This window comes from Sinocyclocheilus anshuiensis, unplaced genomic scaffold, assembly GCF_001515605.1.
Source record: "Sinocyclocheilus anshuiensis isolate Anshui unplaced genomic scaffold, SAMN03320099.WGS_v1.1 scaffold144, whole genome shotgun sequence".
NCBI lineage: Eukaryota > Metazoa > Chordata > Actinopteri > Cypriniformes > Cyprinidae > Sinocyclocheilus > Sinocyclocheilus anshuiensis.
In genome coordinates, this window is record NW_015555720.1 from 123,383 (window position 1) to 140,595 (window position 17,213).

At 37.2% G+C, this 17,213-nt stretch overlaps 2 protein-coding genes across 3 annotated transcripts in view; one reads left to right on the forward strand and one right to left on the reverse strand.

Moving 5' to 3' along the window:
• LOC107672425 (zinc finger protein neuro-d4-like) overlaps nt 1-11,303 on the reverse strand; it is a 55,796-nt gene extending 44,493 nt beyond the window's left edge. The window contains exon 1 of one of the 2 annotated variants that reach the window (XM_016465612.1): nt 11,192-11,303. In XM_016465612.1, the coding sequence (XP_016321098.1) occupies nt 11,192-11,301 (110 nt within the window). In that variant the 5' untranslated portion in view covers nt 11,302-11,303. Of the gene's footprint in view, nt 1-10,900; nt 11,017-11,191 lie in introns of those variants that run through there. The other variant, XM_016465615.1, reaches the window with a different exon arrangement.
• Nucleotides 11,304-12,580: 1,277 nt separating this feature from the next.
• The window catches only part of LOC107672363 (zinc finger FYVE domain-containing protein 1-like), a 25,640-nt gene continuing 21,007 nt past the window's right edge, over nt 12,581-17,213 (forward strand). The window contains exons 1-2 of the mRNA XM_016465523.1: nt 12,581-12,795; nt 14,604-15,108. Of these exons, the coding sequence (XP_016321009.1) occupies nt 12,679-12,795; nt 14,604-15,108 (622 nt within the window). The 5' untranslated portion in view covers nt 12,581-12,678. The remainder of the gene's footprint in view (nt 12,796-14,603; nt 15,109-17,213) is intronic.

Below are 17,213 nucleotides of genomic sequence, written 5' to 3' on the forward strand. Positions count from 1 at the left end.
ATGCCCAGGAGACTACAGGCTGTCATTAAGGCTAAGGGTTGCCCGACTAAGTATTGATAGTTGTGTAAATACTGTCATACTGCTGTCATATTCAGCTGTCTGAATAATTTTTGGTTGATTGTAATCCATTACATACCTTTCTATCAAAGTTATCTAACATTATCAAGTTGAATTTGTTCTGACAGTTTAACACAGTTTAAAATATGAGTTCTTGTCATATTTTATTACCATTTTCTAAATTATAGTGAATAAACTGTGATAATGTGAGAAATGTTGAAGGTGTCTGAATAAATTTTGGTTTGACTGTATCTATTTGATAAATGAAGTTAACCAACTAATATTATACATACTCTTTTGGTTTCTGTACCCAATATTTTAAAAATGTACAAATGCAATAAAAATATCGGTATCGGTACTCGGTATCGGCAAGTACCAAAAATAAAATTATCGGTATTGGGCGAGTACTGGAAAAAGTGGTATCGGTGCATCCCTAATTTAAATGTAAAGCAAGTTCATTGGCTGTGTATGCAACATGAACCAATCAGCTTGTCCCAAGTAGTTTAACGCTGTGAATATCATCAATTTGCGTTAACGACCCATCAGTCTGCGCCATCTAGGGTTTCATGACAGAACTTGGCATTTGATTGTACAGACCATTGGTGTTAATGGCTCTAAAATCTACTTAGGATTACAATGCTGTTGGGAAACACAGCCCAGATCTCATGAGAAAATTAAACTATTTTATGACGTGATGATTTCAAATGATGCGATTTGTATGGAAACATATGATTTTTTATTTTAAAAAACTTAATCACAAACATCCCTAACCACGAAATCTAAGTCAGCAGTGTGTAAGATGTGATCGTACGAACAAATGAGTTCATACAAATACGAATTAGCCACCAATTCGCCAAAATGTATAATAGTTACAAATAGGGGTGTGTGATATATATCATCTGCGATAATATTGTAGTTGTTGTTTTAACGATACTCGATTTGACATTATCGAGTATTTTGCAAAAACCATTCAAAACACCTACAGAGTGCAGTATGCATTATGTGAAGTCTAGACTAGTGCACGTACGCATTAACAGTGCATTCTTTCACTGCATTATTCAGTCTATTAAAATACATTTCGAATGATCGCAAATTCAAAAATGTTTCGTTCCTGAATGAATCAACTGTAAATGATTCAGTTCAGTCGCAATGACTCACTTAACAGTGACTTCCAGCAACCTACTGGCATTTTAATTCCACATTTAAAGTATCTTTTTATTATTCAAATAATTTCAAATATCAGTAGTCAACGTTTTATGTTTAATATATCAAAACATTATTTATGCATTTGTAACTGCAGGTTAAATGCATTCATGTCCTGCATTAAACAGTGTGTGACTGTGAATACATCTAAATGCAGCTTCTGTGTTTCTTCTGCATTGCAAAGACGAATTTTGTTGATATTGATTTAATTTGCTTGGTAACAGCCCAAATGTCTTATCATTCTAATTCACTGATTCAATGTAAGAATTTGACTCAAAAGATAATGCACAGTTTTAGAAAAAATGGCTTTTTAAAGGTTAAAATGCCTATAAAAGGTAAAAAATTAATTTAAACTTATTGGAAAAGATGAATTTCTATCAGTGTGAACTGATCACCACACAGAATATGAAGAATATAAAAAAATTTAGGAGTCAGCTGTCCAAGGTAGTTCTTAAGATACCAGCGCAATAACACACTCAGCAAAATATCATCTAATTATCATTGTCGACAAAAATCCCAGAAAATATCGAGGTATCGTTTTTTGTCAATATCGCACACCCCTAGTTAAAAACTGCCATAAGAGTGTTTTAGCATTTAAATCTTTCAAATGACCAAATCTCAAAATCCAGTCTACAACTGATGAATACAATAGTTCCTGTCCTAAATGTTTTGCTTTCCTGATAATCTGTTATACTCGGATATGTCACAATAAGAAAAAAAACATCTGTCGCTATTTCTGTTTCAATGCAACTTTAAAGCGCTGTTTTTCGGTAATGTTCAAGGATGCGTTAAATCTATTCATATTATATACAGTAGCCGAAAAGAGAGGACAATCTTTTAAAATGGAGCAAGTATAATATTATTTCTCCAGAGATGGAGAAGGACAATAAAGATGCAAGAGAGCCTCTTTATTTGTATTAAAGCCCTTTTTCTTGACTAAAAATGTTTCCAAATGAATTTTTTCTCCAGAGATGGAGAAATAATAGTTAGGAGGACAAATTTACATTTATTAGACAACAAGCTGCACATGATATATAAAGCACTAGTTGTTTGCTTTGTGCTAAAATGTCACCAAATGCTGCAAAATGTTGGTATTCAGGTAAGTTCGTTAAAGATACCAGCTTATATGATTTTTTTCATATGAGTTGTAAGTCTATGGTTTTACCCTCAACCACTATCAGTGGAAAATTCATCCTAGTTCAACAAGCACAAAGCCAAAGGATGCACAAAGTAGCATGAAATTAGTTCCATATTCATCAGCATCACCTTGGAGAGGAGTTTCAGTTTTAAAAAGTGTCAAAACATCTCATTTGTATGCAGAACCAAATTAGCTATTTGAAACGTACTCGCCAAAAGTGTTAATGCTGAAGATGCTCAATGAATTTTCAGAGATTGTCATCTAAAGACACCTGCGTTCACCGTGGACCGCGATGCTCGCAAACACCCTCACACAAATGGAATACCCAGGATCCTTCGTTACAGTAGAGAACCATATATCCTCAGAGGCATTATTGAATTGCCCTGCTGTGTTTGCTGGCACAGGCTATGTGTTCACATAAATCGTTGCCTGTGGTGTAACATGGACCTGATGTCCTGCCGCATGTTCCACTGCTTGAAAAGACTGCAGGACTGACAGGGATGCTTACAGGTGCACTTGTACGGTTATTTTAGTAGGGTAAATCCCATTGCTTATTATTCTTTATATTATATATCACATTCACACTGCGCAAAATACATATTTGGGGACCTATCAACTGATTTGTGAGCATTCACACACCGTACACTCTGGAACTTGCCCTCCACCTTGCACATCTTGCATGATGCTCTTCGCAGATCGTATTTAAGCCTTTATGTTTCCCTCTTGGACCATCTATAGTTTCCTTTAAACGAGTATTCCTATGGATCTCCAGTGAAAATGGCTAGTGGGACAGTTTGTCTGGTAGAGAGATGAATATTTCGACCCTCTGCACTTTAATAATATCTGAAATCTAGGGAGAGGATCTATCCACCTAATAACGGCGAAAGAAGAACAGCTATAAATCTCCTCTGATGGACCCACATGTAGCAATGGACTATGCCATGCACTGCTCTTCTGCTCCAAAAGCATGTTCTGATTCATACTGACACACACACTAGTGCTCAGCACAAAGTACACACAGTCTCACAAGGCCGAAGATGCTCATGAACATGCAAGTTCTAGATAGCAAAAGTGAACAATGCAGTGGACATTTGATGTTAACACCTTGATGTATGCAGAAGTCCACCTTCCTGTGTGAAAGCCATATATATAAGGGAAAGAGGGATCTTTTTTGTTTGGCAGTGCTAGGCACAATCATTATTTGTTTAAAGTGCTGCCCTATAGGCAATCTCACTTCAGGCCAGCCTCTGATTGCGTTATGCAGTAAAAACCACTGCAGACCACCAGCTCAACATATCAGTGAGATCGAAAACAAAGTCATTCTCAATCAAACAATGCTTTTGCAAGAAGAAGATACCTCAAATAGTGTGGCTTTGTTGAAGAGAGGTGTGATATTACTTTTTGAAGTCATAGGACTTACTATTTTCACCTGGCAGATGATAAATGGGTGGGTGAAAAAACCCATAGACTTACACAGATGGAAGGACACAAACAATACCTAAAGTCCAGAATATTATAGAGGTTTGAGGGAGTGCATTTCTGAGCTTGAGCTTGTAAGAAACCAACAAAAACATTCTAGAAACTAGGGGTGCATGGGAATAAGTTATAGTATATTAAGATAGTGGATCAAACTTTTGAATGATGAAAATAAATCGTATTTTTACTGTACACAGCATTCACCAGCCCAATCTCATGAGAAAATGTAACTATTTTCTTATTTCATATAGATGCATATCATGTTCGTATAAATGCAATCATTTGCATCATTTTTTGCAATAAAAAAAGTACTTATGAAAGTCCCAACCTTTGCCCCAAATTTAATCGTCAGTTGGGCATAAGCTTTTCGTCAAAAATAGATCATACGAATTCATCTGAATTAGTCGGCAATTAGCCAAACCATAAAATAGTTGTGAATTTTCATGTTTTAAATATTAATTCTAAGTAAATATTTGAATATAGTGTTTTAAATACATACTCAGAATTCACAACAAAATTATTTATATGGAAACATGATTTTCAGAAAAAATAAATAAATAACATGAATGTCATAAGCAGATTGTGCAGAAACATAATGAGATCATACATAAAGCGTTACAAATGCCATGAGAGTTTTTTTGGCATTTACTCAAAATTCAACATAATTATAAAACATAAAATAGTTTAAAACATAAATAGTTTACTATCCATTGATGAATCTGTCGATTGAATTTGGAACTGACAAACGGCAAGATAAACACTTGTTAATTGGTGACATGGATAATATCAATGGCAATAATCTCAAAATTGCCAAATATTGGCCTATTAATCAATGGTATATCTCACTATTTGGGCCACACTAATAATAATATTGTGATTTGTTACATTTATTTTAAGGTTATCCAAAATTGTTGTATTTTGAGTTTGGATTCTAAATGAATAAAAAATAAATAAATAAAATAAGCAAGCGTTCTTGTATACTCACAGATGTAATCTAATTTTTCCCCCAAAAAAGTGAAAAATTGTAATACAATAAAAGCATTTTATAACAAAATTGTTCTAAAATCATGTGTGCAAGCTTCCTTTTTTTTTTTTTTTTTGCTATAGGACCATATAGACAAACAGGAAGAAAGGGGATGGGATTGGGAAAGGTCCTCAAGTCAGGACTCAAACTCAGGTCACCCAATATACAACATGCTGGAGCATCGGCTTTTTTTTCAGTTTTTCAGCTTACAAACCAAAGGATTCTCTATTTACAAATGTAGGCGCAAACGTCTCTCAGCTTTTTGCTGGTCTTTGAAAAATGTATTATAAAAATACAAAATAATGATTCATGGTATATCAATATAGTATCATGACTTACCATGTAAGTTTGATAGGAATTAATGTCAAGACATTTTTGCATTTTTGCAATAGCTTCTATTTTCCAAACTACTTTACTCAGATGTTCACACTGACAAGACTGAGTCATCAGGAAGCGACACCCTCCCTCGGTCTTCCTCAGTCCACATCTGATGATCTTCCCACAAGGTGTCTCGCCTCCAGAAAAACGTGAAAGTGAGCACACCACGCTTCTCTAACCTTCTAAACATCTCCTAAGTTCAAGTGCAACACCACAGTACACTACATATAGACTATAGATGCTAGCAGTGCACTATAAGATCCCTGAGCAACAGTGTGATGACTGACAGTGAGTTAGGTAGCTTTGGAGAAGTAGGTCATAGAGCTAAAAATACCTATCTGTGTCTATCTCTCTCTTTAATCTTGAAGACAAAGAGAGTCTCTCTGGAAAAAAAAAGTGAGTGAGTGAGTGAGTGAGTGAAATGAAAAGAACAGCCCACCAGTCTCAGAAGAAGAAAAATGCCCTTATAGAATTGCGGCCGCTTATGCAAACAAACATTAAAAAGGGCCTGAGTATAGAGATGGGGAGGAAGGATCTAGAACCGGGTGACAGTCTTCGGCTTAAAGGAACACTCCACTATTTTTGAAAATAGGCTAATTTTCCAACTCCCCTAGAGTTAAACAGTTGAGTTTTACTGTTTTCGAATCCATTCAGCCGATCTCCAGGTCTGGCGGTAGCACTTTTAGCTGTAGCTTAGCATAGATCATTGAATCTGATTAGACCGTTAGCATCTCGCTCAAAAATGACCAAACAGTTTCGATATTTTTCCTATTTAAAACTTTGCTGCCGTACCATGGTTGCAGCAGGCGCAATGATATTACGCAGCACCTGAAAATAGGCTTATTGGAAGTTACCTAGCTGGGGACTATTTTCAGGTGCTGCGTAATATCATTGCGCCTGCTGCACCCATGGTACGGCAGCAAAGTTCCTTGATTATTACGCCGGAATGAGAGTATAGTTCCTAGCCATATCGGCCTAGAAAATCGCAACTTTTCATTTTCCATCAGTCTTAGTACACGATGTAACTACAGAAGAGTCAAGTTTTAAATAGGAAAAATATCGAAACTCTTTGGTAATTTTTGAGCGAGATGCTAACGGTCTAATCAGATTCAATGATCTATGCTAAGCTACAGCTAAAAGTGCTACCGCCAGACCCGGAGATCAGCTGAATGGATTCGAAAATGGTAAAACTCAACTGTTTAACTCTAGGGGAGTTGGAAAATGAGCCTATTTTCAAAAATAGTGGAGTGTTCCTTTAAGAGCGACAGTGTGAAGAATTATATAGATCTCATTTTTCTCAGATCAGCGAGGCAAAGTGGAATAACTATCCAAGAAGTCCGCATTCCGCATGCTACGAGATGACTGGAAGAGACAGGACATCATCACTTTAGGAGACTGAGAGAGATAGTGGAAGATAGAGGGAAAATAGAGACAGTAAGTGAACCTGAGTAATTACTAGAGAGATGTGAGGACCAGTGGAGGAAGAGAGACTGAACAAAGAGAAATACGCAACGAGAACAGTGGGAAACTATTCCAAAGATTCAAAGATTCCCAATGAAATTCCATAATTTTGGTGAAGGCATGCCGGTTAGCAGATAATCAGCAATCAAGGAAGGCATAATTTAATCACCATCTCTTAAAAATTAGTGATTTATAAAAGCCAGTAATGTAAATTAGATTGGCTCCTCAACTGATATCTCCTCATGGCTTCAGAAGTACTGCACTTTAACTGGGTTCTTTGAAGAGGGTTACTGAAGAGTGTAACATCACAGTAATTCAGACGCTGATTGCAGCCCCTCTTTCTGTTCATTCATATTTCTCATGCAAATTTCTCTAAATGCACCAGGACGCACACCTGACCTTGTACATGACTAAAAACATCCGTCCACAGTCAACAGCAAAGTTCACCGCTCAGGGAAACTGATCAAACCGAAGAGAACCCAGTAAGATACTGCAAGATTTGTCATGTATGAGTTACTTACATGAGTCACTGAAACTAAACTGCGGATTTACAAAATCCACAGCAGTTTTATTTCTTTACTGAAAACTATTAGATAGTGCTACTGAAGTTAATCAAGGTACTCAATGATATTCATGCAAAATCGTATAACCTAATACTTTACAAAAAGGTACCATTAGTTAAAGGGTTAGTTCAGCCAAAAATGAAAATTAGGCTGCGTTTTACTCACCCCAGAGCCATCCTAGGTGTATATGACTTTCTTCTTTCAGACGAATCCAGTCGGAGTTATATTAAAAATTGTCCTGGCTATTCCAAGCTCTGTCATTGCAGTCAGCGGGTATTGCAGTGCTTCAGTCCAAAAGAAGTTAAATAAAAAGCGCCCGTTAGTGACCGTTGTTTTGTTTTGATCTCTCCGCTGCGTTTCTGCGTTCGTCACTTCTGAGCGGCGCATGCGCAAAGCCGACCTCATACGTCATCTGCCCGGAACTGCTTCCGTTTACAACAGTGAGCGCAAGCTAGATTAAAGGGATTATTAAATTTTGAATATGAATATTTTTCTTACAAAAACGCATCGATTCGCTACAGGAGGCCTTTGTTCACCCCCCGGAGCTGTGTGAGACACTTTTTTAAGGATGGGTGCTTTTTATTTCACTTCTTTTGGACTGAAGCACTGCAACACCCGCTGACTGCAATGATAGTGCTTGGAATAGCCAGGACAATTTTTAATATAACTCCGACTGGATTCGTCTGAAAGAAGAAAGTCATATACACCTAGGATGCCTTGGGGTGAGTAAAACACAGCCTAATTTTCATTTTTGGGTGAACTAACCTTTTAATGCATTGACTAACATTAATGAGTAATAATACGTTTGTTACAGTATTAGTTTAAAAAAAAAGTTGTTCATTATGAGTTCATGTTATCCAAGGTTCATTAAAAAGGCTAATAATACTAACAGATAGGCCTACAACTTTTGGTTTATATAATGTATTAATAAACGTTGAAACTAACATTGGTATTGCTTATGCAATGGCTTCCATTCAGAAAAGTCACGTGAGGCACGAACTGTAAGTAGGCTTAAGCTATATTTGCAGCACATATGTGACCCTGGAGCACAAAACCAGTCATAAGTGTACATTTTTTGAAATTGACGTTTCAATATTTACGTTTCAAATATTTTTTTTGAAATTGAAATCTGAAATCTGAATAAATAAGCTTTCCATTGATGTATGGTTTGATAGGATAGGACAATATTTGGCTGAGATACAACTATCTGAAAATCTGGAATCTGAGGGTGCAAAAAAAATCTAAATACTGAGAAAATCGCCTTTAAAGTTGTCCAAATGAAGTTCTTAGCAATGCGTATTACTAATCAAAAATTAAGTTTTGATATATTTACGGTAGGAAATTTACAAAATATCTTCATGGAACATGATATTTACTTAATATCCTAATGATTTTTGGCATAAAAGAAAAATCGATCATTTTGACCCATACAATGTTGTTTTGGCTATTGCTACAAATATACCCCAGCGACTTAAGACTGGTTTTGTGGTCCAGGGTCACATATGTCCATACACACTTAATTTGTCAAGTCTGAATGCATTATTTTTTTATTTTTTTTACAAAACATTTGTCTGAATTCAAATGATGTCAAAGCTATTCTGCTTGAATTTGCGTAACCGGTAGCAATAGTAACCAACACCCGAATGATAGTTCACGTGTACTCTCGTTTGTTATTTTTTATACATTGTAAGTTATTGAAATGCTATAATTTGCCATAAGGTAAGAGTTTCTTACCTCATCATAAAACCTTGCCTCGTGTCTACTGAACTCGCGCGCGCCGCTAACGGTTTTTGTGCAAGTGAGAATTTATGTCTCGTGCCATCATGCAAAAAGTCGTTTCAAAAAATATGAATAATAACATTAATAATTTACGTAGTCAAGTGTTTGGCAGCAGTGCTCAATGCTGCCACAGATTAGACACTTAAGTTGGTTGTTTTTTTAAGTTAAAAAACAGACAAATAGCCTAACATTCCACAAGCTACATAATTTGGCCTGCTTGTGTTTTGGTTGTTTTTACGAAAATGTATTTATTTATTTATTTTTTCAAACGTAATACAATCAAGCGTAGCATTAGTTCTGGCAGGTCACGTTAGTCAAGCTCGCATCAGCTGACTCTCAGCTGATCCCCATCAACCTATGGGAATACGACACCTATCTAAAGTATTCATATATAAGGTCCCTCAGTATTATCAGCAGTTTTCGCATTGCTCAATAGCTAATTACCCTCCTCCATCCCCAACTCCTCCTCTGTCAGTCAGGATTCAGCCGTCTGATTCTCCTTTGAATCAGACTAATTCTAAAATGTGTACATAAAATGATTGAACTTTAACGATATCTGCAATACATTTATGTTGGTTCTGTTCTGTTTACCCTGGGGGGGTTACCGCTGCTCTCCCTGCTCTCATCCATGCTAGGCTGCATGGAGGCGCAGGGAGTTCTTGCCCAGAACGGAACCATACCGCCAATCCAAACTGTATGCTAATTTTCAATCATCTTTGACTATAGTGGTCCTGACAGAACTCTAAATAAAACGTCCCAGAAACTTAGATTTTAGATTTGTTTAGTTTTTGTAAACGTATAGGCTATACTTTTATATATAATTAAATAGCATATATATAAATAGCCTATATAATTTTAGGTTTGGTTTGGGTAACGTTTTAACCGTGATGTTACCAAACTGCAACCAAAATACAACGTTGTGGAGACTATTTAAGCTTGCTGGGTCCAGGTAGGCAGCAGTTGTGGTTGTTACTGGAGAGAGAGATGCAAACCCGGTGTTCTGACAAATAATGCTACCTATCAGATTATGCTACCAACACTGTATTTATCCTACTGTAAGGGTGGGTTTAGGGTTGGGGTAGGTGTACATGTTAATAAAGCCTCACACCTTATTAATATCATGCTGGAAGCAAAATCTGATAGGTAGCACTTTTCGCTATCGAATTATGCTACCATCTGTTTTAATGGGAGGTAGCAAAATCTGACAGGGTAGCACACCGGTGTTGTGCCGAATTCTGCAAATGTCGGCACTACACCGGCACAAGTGCAATTTCCCCTTTATCAGATACCTATAAAAGCTACACTCACATATTCATGACAAATACAAATACGTCTCCCCATTCGAAAGGTCCCCGTCTCTAGCAGACGAATGTAAAGCAATTTTTGGCACTGAGCCCGTAGCGAAAAAATGTGTCAGTGTGCACAAAGGAATCTAATGGAAACTTCACAGAATGTGCACTGATGCAACAGCGCATAAGAGATATCAGATGTTGCACTCCACTAAAATGTCATGTTTAAGCATGCATATTAGAAATCATATTCACGATGCACGTAATTTATACAATCTAATGTGTGCGATCAGCGCGTGCAATGTAACCACTGAAAACCCTCGGTGTGATAAACTGTAACCTTTTCCGGTTCTGGCAGTTTGCACCTAAATGCTATCCTCTGACAAACAGCACACCAGTTTGTTTGACATCATATTACACAAAAGCAAAAGCAAAAAGGTTCAAGTATCGTCGTTTATCTTGAGACTCGGCGACGAGTGAACTCTCCGATTCCAATACCAACAACTGTAAGTTCCTAGTGATCAATACTGACCAGGGACGCCGGGTCAACATTCTCAACATTCCTCCAGATCACTGAGCATATGCAGAAATTACACCCGAGACTCTGCACTTTCTAACATGCCATATTTGCCCAGATGACAAAATGTCGTCGCATGCATTATTATTTATTGCATTTCAACATGCGTTCGTAGTTTAAACCTCGCCGGCATTTTATACTTTTAAAGATGTTTGTATATTTGTGAATTAGAACGATCGCTGTTTGTTGCATGCCATGTATTCCATAACGCAAAAAATATATATATATATATTTTTTTTTACTTACGATTTCAGAGGATTTTGGACCACTGTGGCCATTTTGATATAGAATGATACAATGTAAGACTGCAGATCACCGGTATTGTACATGTAATATAGCAGCAATTTCAATTTCATTCATTCTCTGGGGCTGCGGCTGGATCGGCCAGCCACTAGGAGCACGACTGGCTGACGGTCACTGCGGGGAAATGTAGTTTTTATTCCCTGATGGCTTCAGGAGACAGCGGTGCGCGTACTACAAATATCACAATGCACTGCGGTTAACTGTATACTAGTCCCGCCTTGATTTTGGATGGGCAAGCCAAAACATCTACTGTAAATTCAAGGTTGGATTGCTGGACTGTCTGTCAGTATTTTTGATCTCATGTTGGTAGTTTCTTATAATTCGTAGATAATTTGAAGTATGTTTAGAGAGCGATGGGCAGCTATGAAGAGCGATTAAGTCAATATTTATTTTCTTAGTATGCATGTAATTATATTATATTTATTAGAGATAATCCGAGCAAATTTCGGTAGGCACTGATCAATATCATTATTACATAGCTTTATCCTGCTATATATGTGCGCTATATGTGTATATATCACTAACACAATTCCATCGACTTCTGTTGTGAACTAATAATAGTTTTCATCTTCTAAATCTAAACCTCAAACAAACTTTTCTGCATTTTTACATTTTCATTAATTTCTTATTTAAAAAAAAATTATACAGCCTGGCCTTAAAACATGCTAAACACGAGTAATATTAATGGACAATCACAGTAAACCAATTCTACTGTGTGTTTTTATACTGCTTATGTAATGAGAAACATTTACATCTAAATATTGTGAATATTATCAGCCAGACTGACCTCTAATAGAAATGGAATGACTGCAAAGGGCTCTTCAGTCCATTTAATTGCAATGGCGCCACTTTGAAGGCATTCTGTGACGTGATATTTATAGATCCCTGCTAACAACTATTTAATGAACCATGGAATGACTGAACAAAAATGTCCTGTTGATTCATAAGGGATTACTGCAGAATTGGTGCATTTTGGGGGGGATTTTAGAGTTGAGCTAATCTTCAATTTAAGATATTGCACTGCAATAAATTCTAAAACTACATTTAAATATCAGTGCTATTCTATTTGCACCTACCGACAACATTTTTACTAAATTTACAAAAATTTGATTTCCTACTCATACAATAATGAGCTCATGTGAGAATTTTTTCATGGAGACTTGTTTTTATTGACCTGGATACTACAGTGTAAATTCTGCACACAAAGACTGCTATGAGACAGTTGATCATAATAGCCACTAGAGGGCGTCAAAATGCTCTATAACGCACAATGAAGGCGGCCGATAGAGTAGCAACAGCGCCCTCTTGAGTCCAGCTAGAAAACCAAGCAGCGCCTGCAGCACAGTAGTAGCAGCAGCAGCTAGTAGTCTTGGGACAGTTGTAGTCCAAGTAGCTTTCCAGAGAGTTGTGATGGTTTTAAATCTTTCACTATGTCTGAAATGCTGCTGAAAGATATGGAAGAGATTTCTCTCGGGCCTGTTAAAATGGACGAGCAGAAGGAAAATGGACGGAGTTTTCTCCTGGTGGACGAAAACGAAAGCTTGCAGGTTTGTTTTTGTTAGCTTCGGTGTTAGCCATCAAGCTATTAGGTAAACAGCACATGTAGGGTCTTAGTTGTTTTTATACACTTTGATAGATCAATTCACGAGCACGCTAATAACTAATTATGGTATGTGTAATTTAAATAATAAACAGATTAACTAACCCTAAACTGTCAATATGATTGCATCATAAGGAAGGGCTGTCTTTTGACAACTTTTAGGGATCTTTAGCCATTGATCAGTATTGATTATATCAAGGGTTTGTATAGTTTTTGTCACGTACATTCATGATCTCAGGTCTGTGTGCTGCTGCTGCTGGCCCATGTGCTACAGCAGATGATACATCTGTCAACGCAGTGTATCCTACAAACGTTGAATGATCTCAGTGCTGTATACTGCTGTTATGTTATTTCTCTAACATGATATTCTGATGTACTTTGGTAATACCTTGGTAGTACTTTGGAATTCATCATTCATGATGACATAATTATCATTTTAGGTGAACTGTCTCTTTAAGATTCTTACAAATGGTGATAGACAGACAGACAGACAGATATATAGGTGGGGCAGGCATCCAAGAGAAACCATTAACACAGAATTCTGCAAACTCATTGTTAAATTACAGCAGAAAACATCCAGTAGCCCACACAGGCCGAATTAAAATTCTGCATGCATCTAAAACAGAATCTCACAGAATTGCTATGTTTGAAAGCATTAAGAACTGAACCGTCATTATTATATGTGTATGTGTAGGTAGGGCCGGCCTATACATGTTAGAGGTCTTCTGTTAAACATTGTGATCTCCAACTGTTCGCAAATGTTTTAATTTGTTGTTTTGTTTTAATTGGTTACATTTGTCTAAATCATTTAATATTATATTGTTCTATTTGCATATATTGCTTTGGTAGTATGTAATTGAAAATTGAAATGGACTGAATTGGTAAACAGATGATGGATGGATGATAGGCAAAATGATGGATGGATGGATGGATGGATAGATGGATGATAGGCAAAATGATAGATGGATGATAGGCAAAATGATGGATGGATGGATGGATGGATAGATGGATGATAGGCAAAATGATAGATGGATGATAGGCAAAATGATGGATGGATGGATGGATGGATAGATGGATGATATGCAAAATGATAGATGGATGGATGGATGGATGGATGATAGGCAAAATGATGGATAGATGGATGATAGGCAAAATGATGGATGGATGGATAGATGGATGATAGGCAAAATGATAGATGGATAGATGGATGATAGGCAAAATGATGGATGGATGATAGGCAAAATGATAGATGGATGATAGGCAAAATGATGGATGGATAGATGGATGGATGATAGGCAAAATGATAGATAGATGATAGATGATAGGCAAAATGATGGATGGATGGATAGATAGATAGATAGATAGATAGATAGATAGATGATAGGCAAAATGATAGATAGATAGATGATAGATGATAGGCAAAATGATGGATGGATGGATGGATGATAGGCAAAATGATAGATAGATAGATAGATAGATAGATGATAGATGATAGGCAAAATGATGGATGGATGGATGATAGGCAAAATGATAGATGGATAGATGGATGGATGATAGGCAAAATGATAGATGGATGGATAGATGGATGATAGGCAAAATGATTGATAGATAGATAGATGGATGGATGGATGGATGATAGATAGATAGATAGATGGATGATAGGCAAAATGATAGATAGATGGATGATAGGCAAAATGATAGATAGATAGATAGATAGATAGTAAAAGTAAACCTTTTACTCTTTCTCTCTTCCAGGTGAAGAACGAAGCAGAGTTTTTGCAGAAGTTGGGCTGCAGTGCTGCTCAAGGAGTCAAAGTGCTTTCTATCTTTGGTAACACGGGCGACGGCAAGTCCCACACTCTCAATCACGTGCTTTTCAGTGGTGAGGAGGTCTTCGCCACGTCTCCTTCTCCGTCCTCATGCACGGTGGGCGTATGGGCCGCTTACGAGCCGTGCCTGAACCTGATCGTGCTGGACACGGAGGGCCTGCTCGGGGCCGCCAGTCAGCAGAACCGCCGGATGCGCCTGCTGCTGAAGGTTCTGGCCGTATCAGACGTGGCCATCTACCGCACGCGGGCCGAGAGGCTGCACAATGACATGTTCCAGTTCCTCGGCAGCGCGTCGGCCGCTTACCTGAAGCACTTCACACCTGAGCTCCGCGCTCTGTCTAGCCGCTGTGGGCTGGACGTGCCTCTCTCCAGCCTGGGACCTGCTGTTATAGTTTTCCAGGAAACTTTTCGTACTCAGCTGCTAGGCCAGGGTAAGTCAGAGCAAGCAGACTTTCACTGTTTACAAGGCCTGCAGTGTTTATCAATATGAATACAGCATTTTTCTGATACATGTTGTTGCCAAAGGCTGTTGTACGACTAGCCTGGGGGCAAAGGGATTGCTGTTTAAACTTGGGTCTGCACACCCTCATGGGGCCTAAACACATAGCCAGGGGGGTCTTTGAAAAAGTCCTGAATTTTAGACTAGTGGAGAATCCCACAGGAAAGACGTAAGTTGTCAGTCAAACCAAAGGCTTTATTTCAAACTTAATTGTTTCATCGTTCCTGCTTTTATTTCTGTCTGCTTAGTGATGAGAATTTCAATTTGTTTCGTTGTTTCTCTGTAGTCAAATGACAAATCTTTAGAGAGATTTCATTTGAGTCAGTAATACATGGGACACAATGCTAATTTTTATCTATTATTTTAATAAAAAATACATAATAATGTAATACATACAAACAAAGACTTAAATGCATGATGAGCATGTTTTTTAACATTTTTAAATTAAAATTCATTTTGAACTGTCCTGATGTCATAATAGAAAAATCTTTGACATTTTGACAAAACAAGATTGATATAATCATTTAATATTATTTCTATCTATCTATCTATCTATCTATTAGTGCTCAGCGGTATGACCAAACATTTATATCATGGTATTTTTCAAAATTATACCGGTTTCACGGTACATGACGGTATTTTTTTTTCATGCGTGGGTGTTATGTTAACCATATTTTCTACTGATTGAGAGAGGAAATACTGCAGTATATTGACTTAGAATGCCCTATTTTACTGTCATGATGAGTGAATATTGTAAAAAAATACCACACTAAATAGTGACTAAACACGACGCCTTTTAATACATGTTAACCAGGAGTCACTCTCATTTATAATCGCCGCATCTTCTGATAAAATCAACATGCATCTACACTAAAGAGTGGCTATGTGGTTGTTTTGGCTATATTACTTTTTTGTCTCATGCAACGCACTGCCTGCGTCTGAGTAGCAAACTAAACCCACTGTGCAACAGTGAAAAGGGACCCCTTTCAAACAGTGTCGCGTTCCGAACGTTGTTTAAGCGACATAAACCGGTATTGCGGTATTTTAAAAATTCATATCATAACCAAAATAAACACCGGTATTCGGTATGAAGCGGTATACCACCCAGCACTACTATCCATCTATCTCATTTAATATTATTTCTATCTATCTACACTGAACAAAATTATGAACGCAACACTTTTGTTTTTGCCCCCCCCTTTCAACGTTCCGAACGTTGTTTAAGCGACATAAACCGGTATTGCGGTATTTTAAAAATTCATATCATTCATATCATAAACACCGGTATTCGGTATGAACCGGTATACCGCCCAGCACTACATTATTGCATTCAGTTTCAGACTGCAGCAGCAAATCAGCATATTAGAATGATTTCTGAAGGACCATGTGACACAGAAGACTGGAGTAATGATGCTGAAAATTTAATTTAAATTTTTCGGTGCCATCACAGGATTAAATTACATTTTAAAATATTAAAAAACAACAACGAAAACAAAATACATTTGGTTTTCATCAAAATTAATTTGTATTTGCTAATAAGCAAGGAGATGTTGTAGAAAAAAATTGTATAGTAACACAGTTACTAAAAGTTAGCATCAGCTCTTCATTGTTAAATTAATTTTTACATATATGCCTATGAGGGACACAAATAGCAGCGGTTTTGCAGAATGACCCAGCTGGTGTCCATCTTATGAATAAAAGCCGCCCTCTAACTGATCAATGACTTCCCCTACTCTCTGGACCTGACTTTTCATGAAATATAGATGGCCATTAAGAGCACCGGAGAGCATGCATCTCCATTTCTATATTTAATACCGGGCCAAATGACTGGCTAGAGAGGAAGACGAGTGAGAATGTGCAGTTATTAAAATAAAAAGAAGAGAGAGAGTGTGAAAAGGTACTATAGGAGGGAAAAAAAGATCTGGCTCTGGTTGAGGAGGAAAAGAAGACGGATCCATTAATTGTTAAATTTCATAAAAATGAAATTAGTTATTAAAGATATTCCTGCCACTTTCACCTCCTTCCCCTCAACGCTCA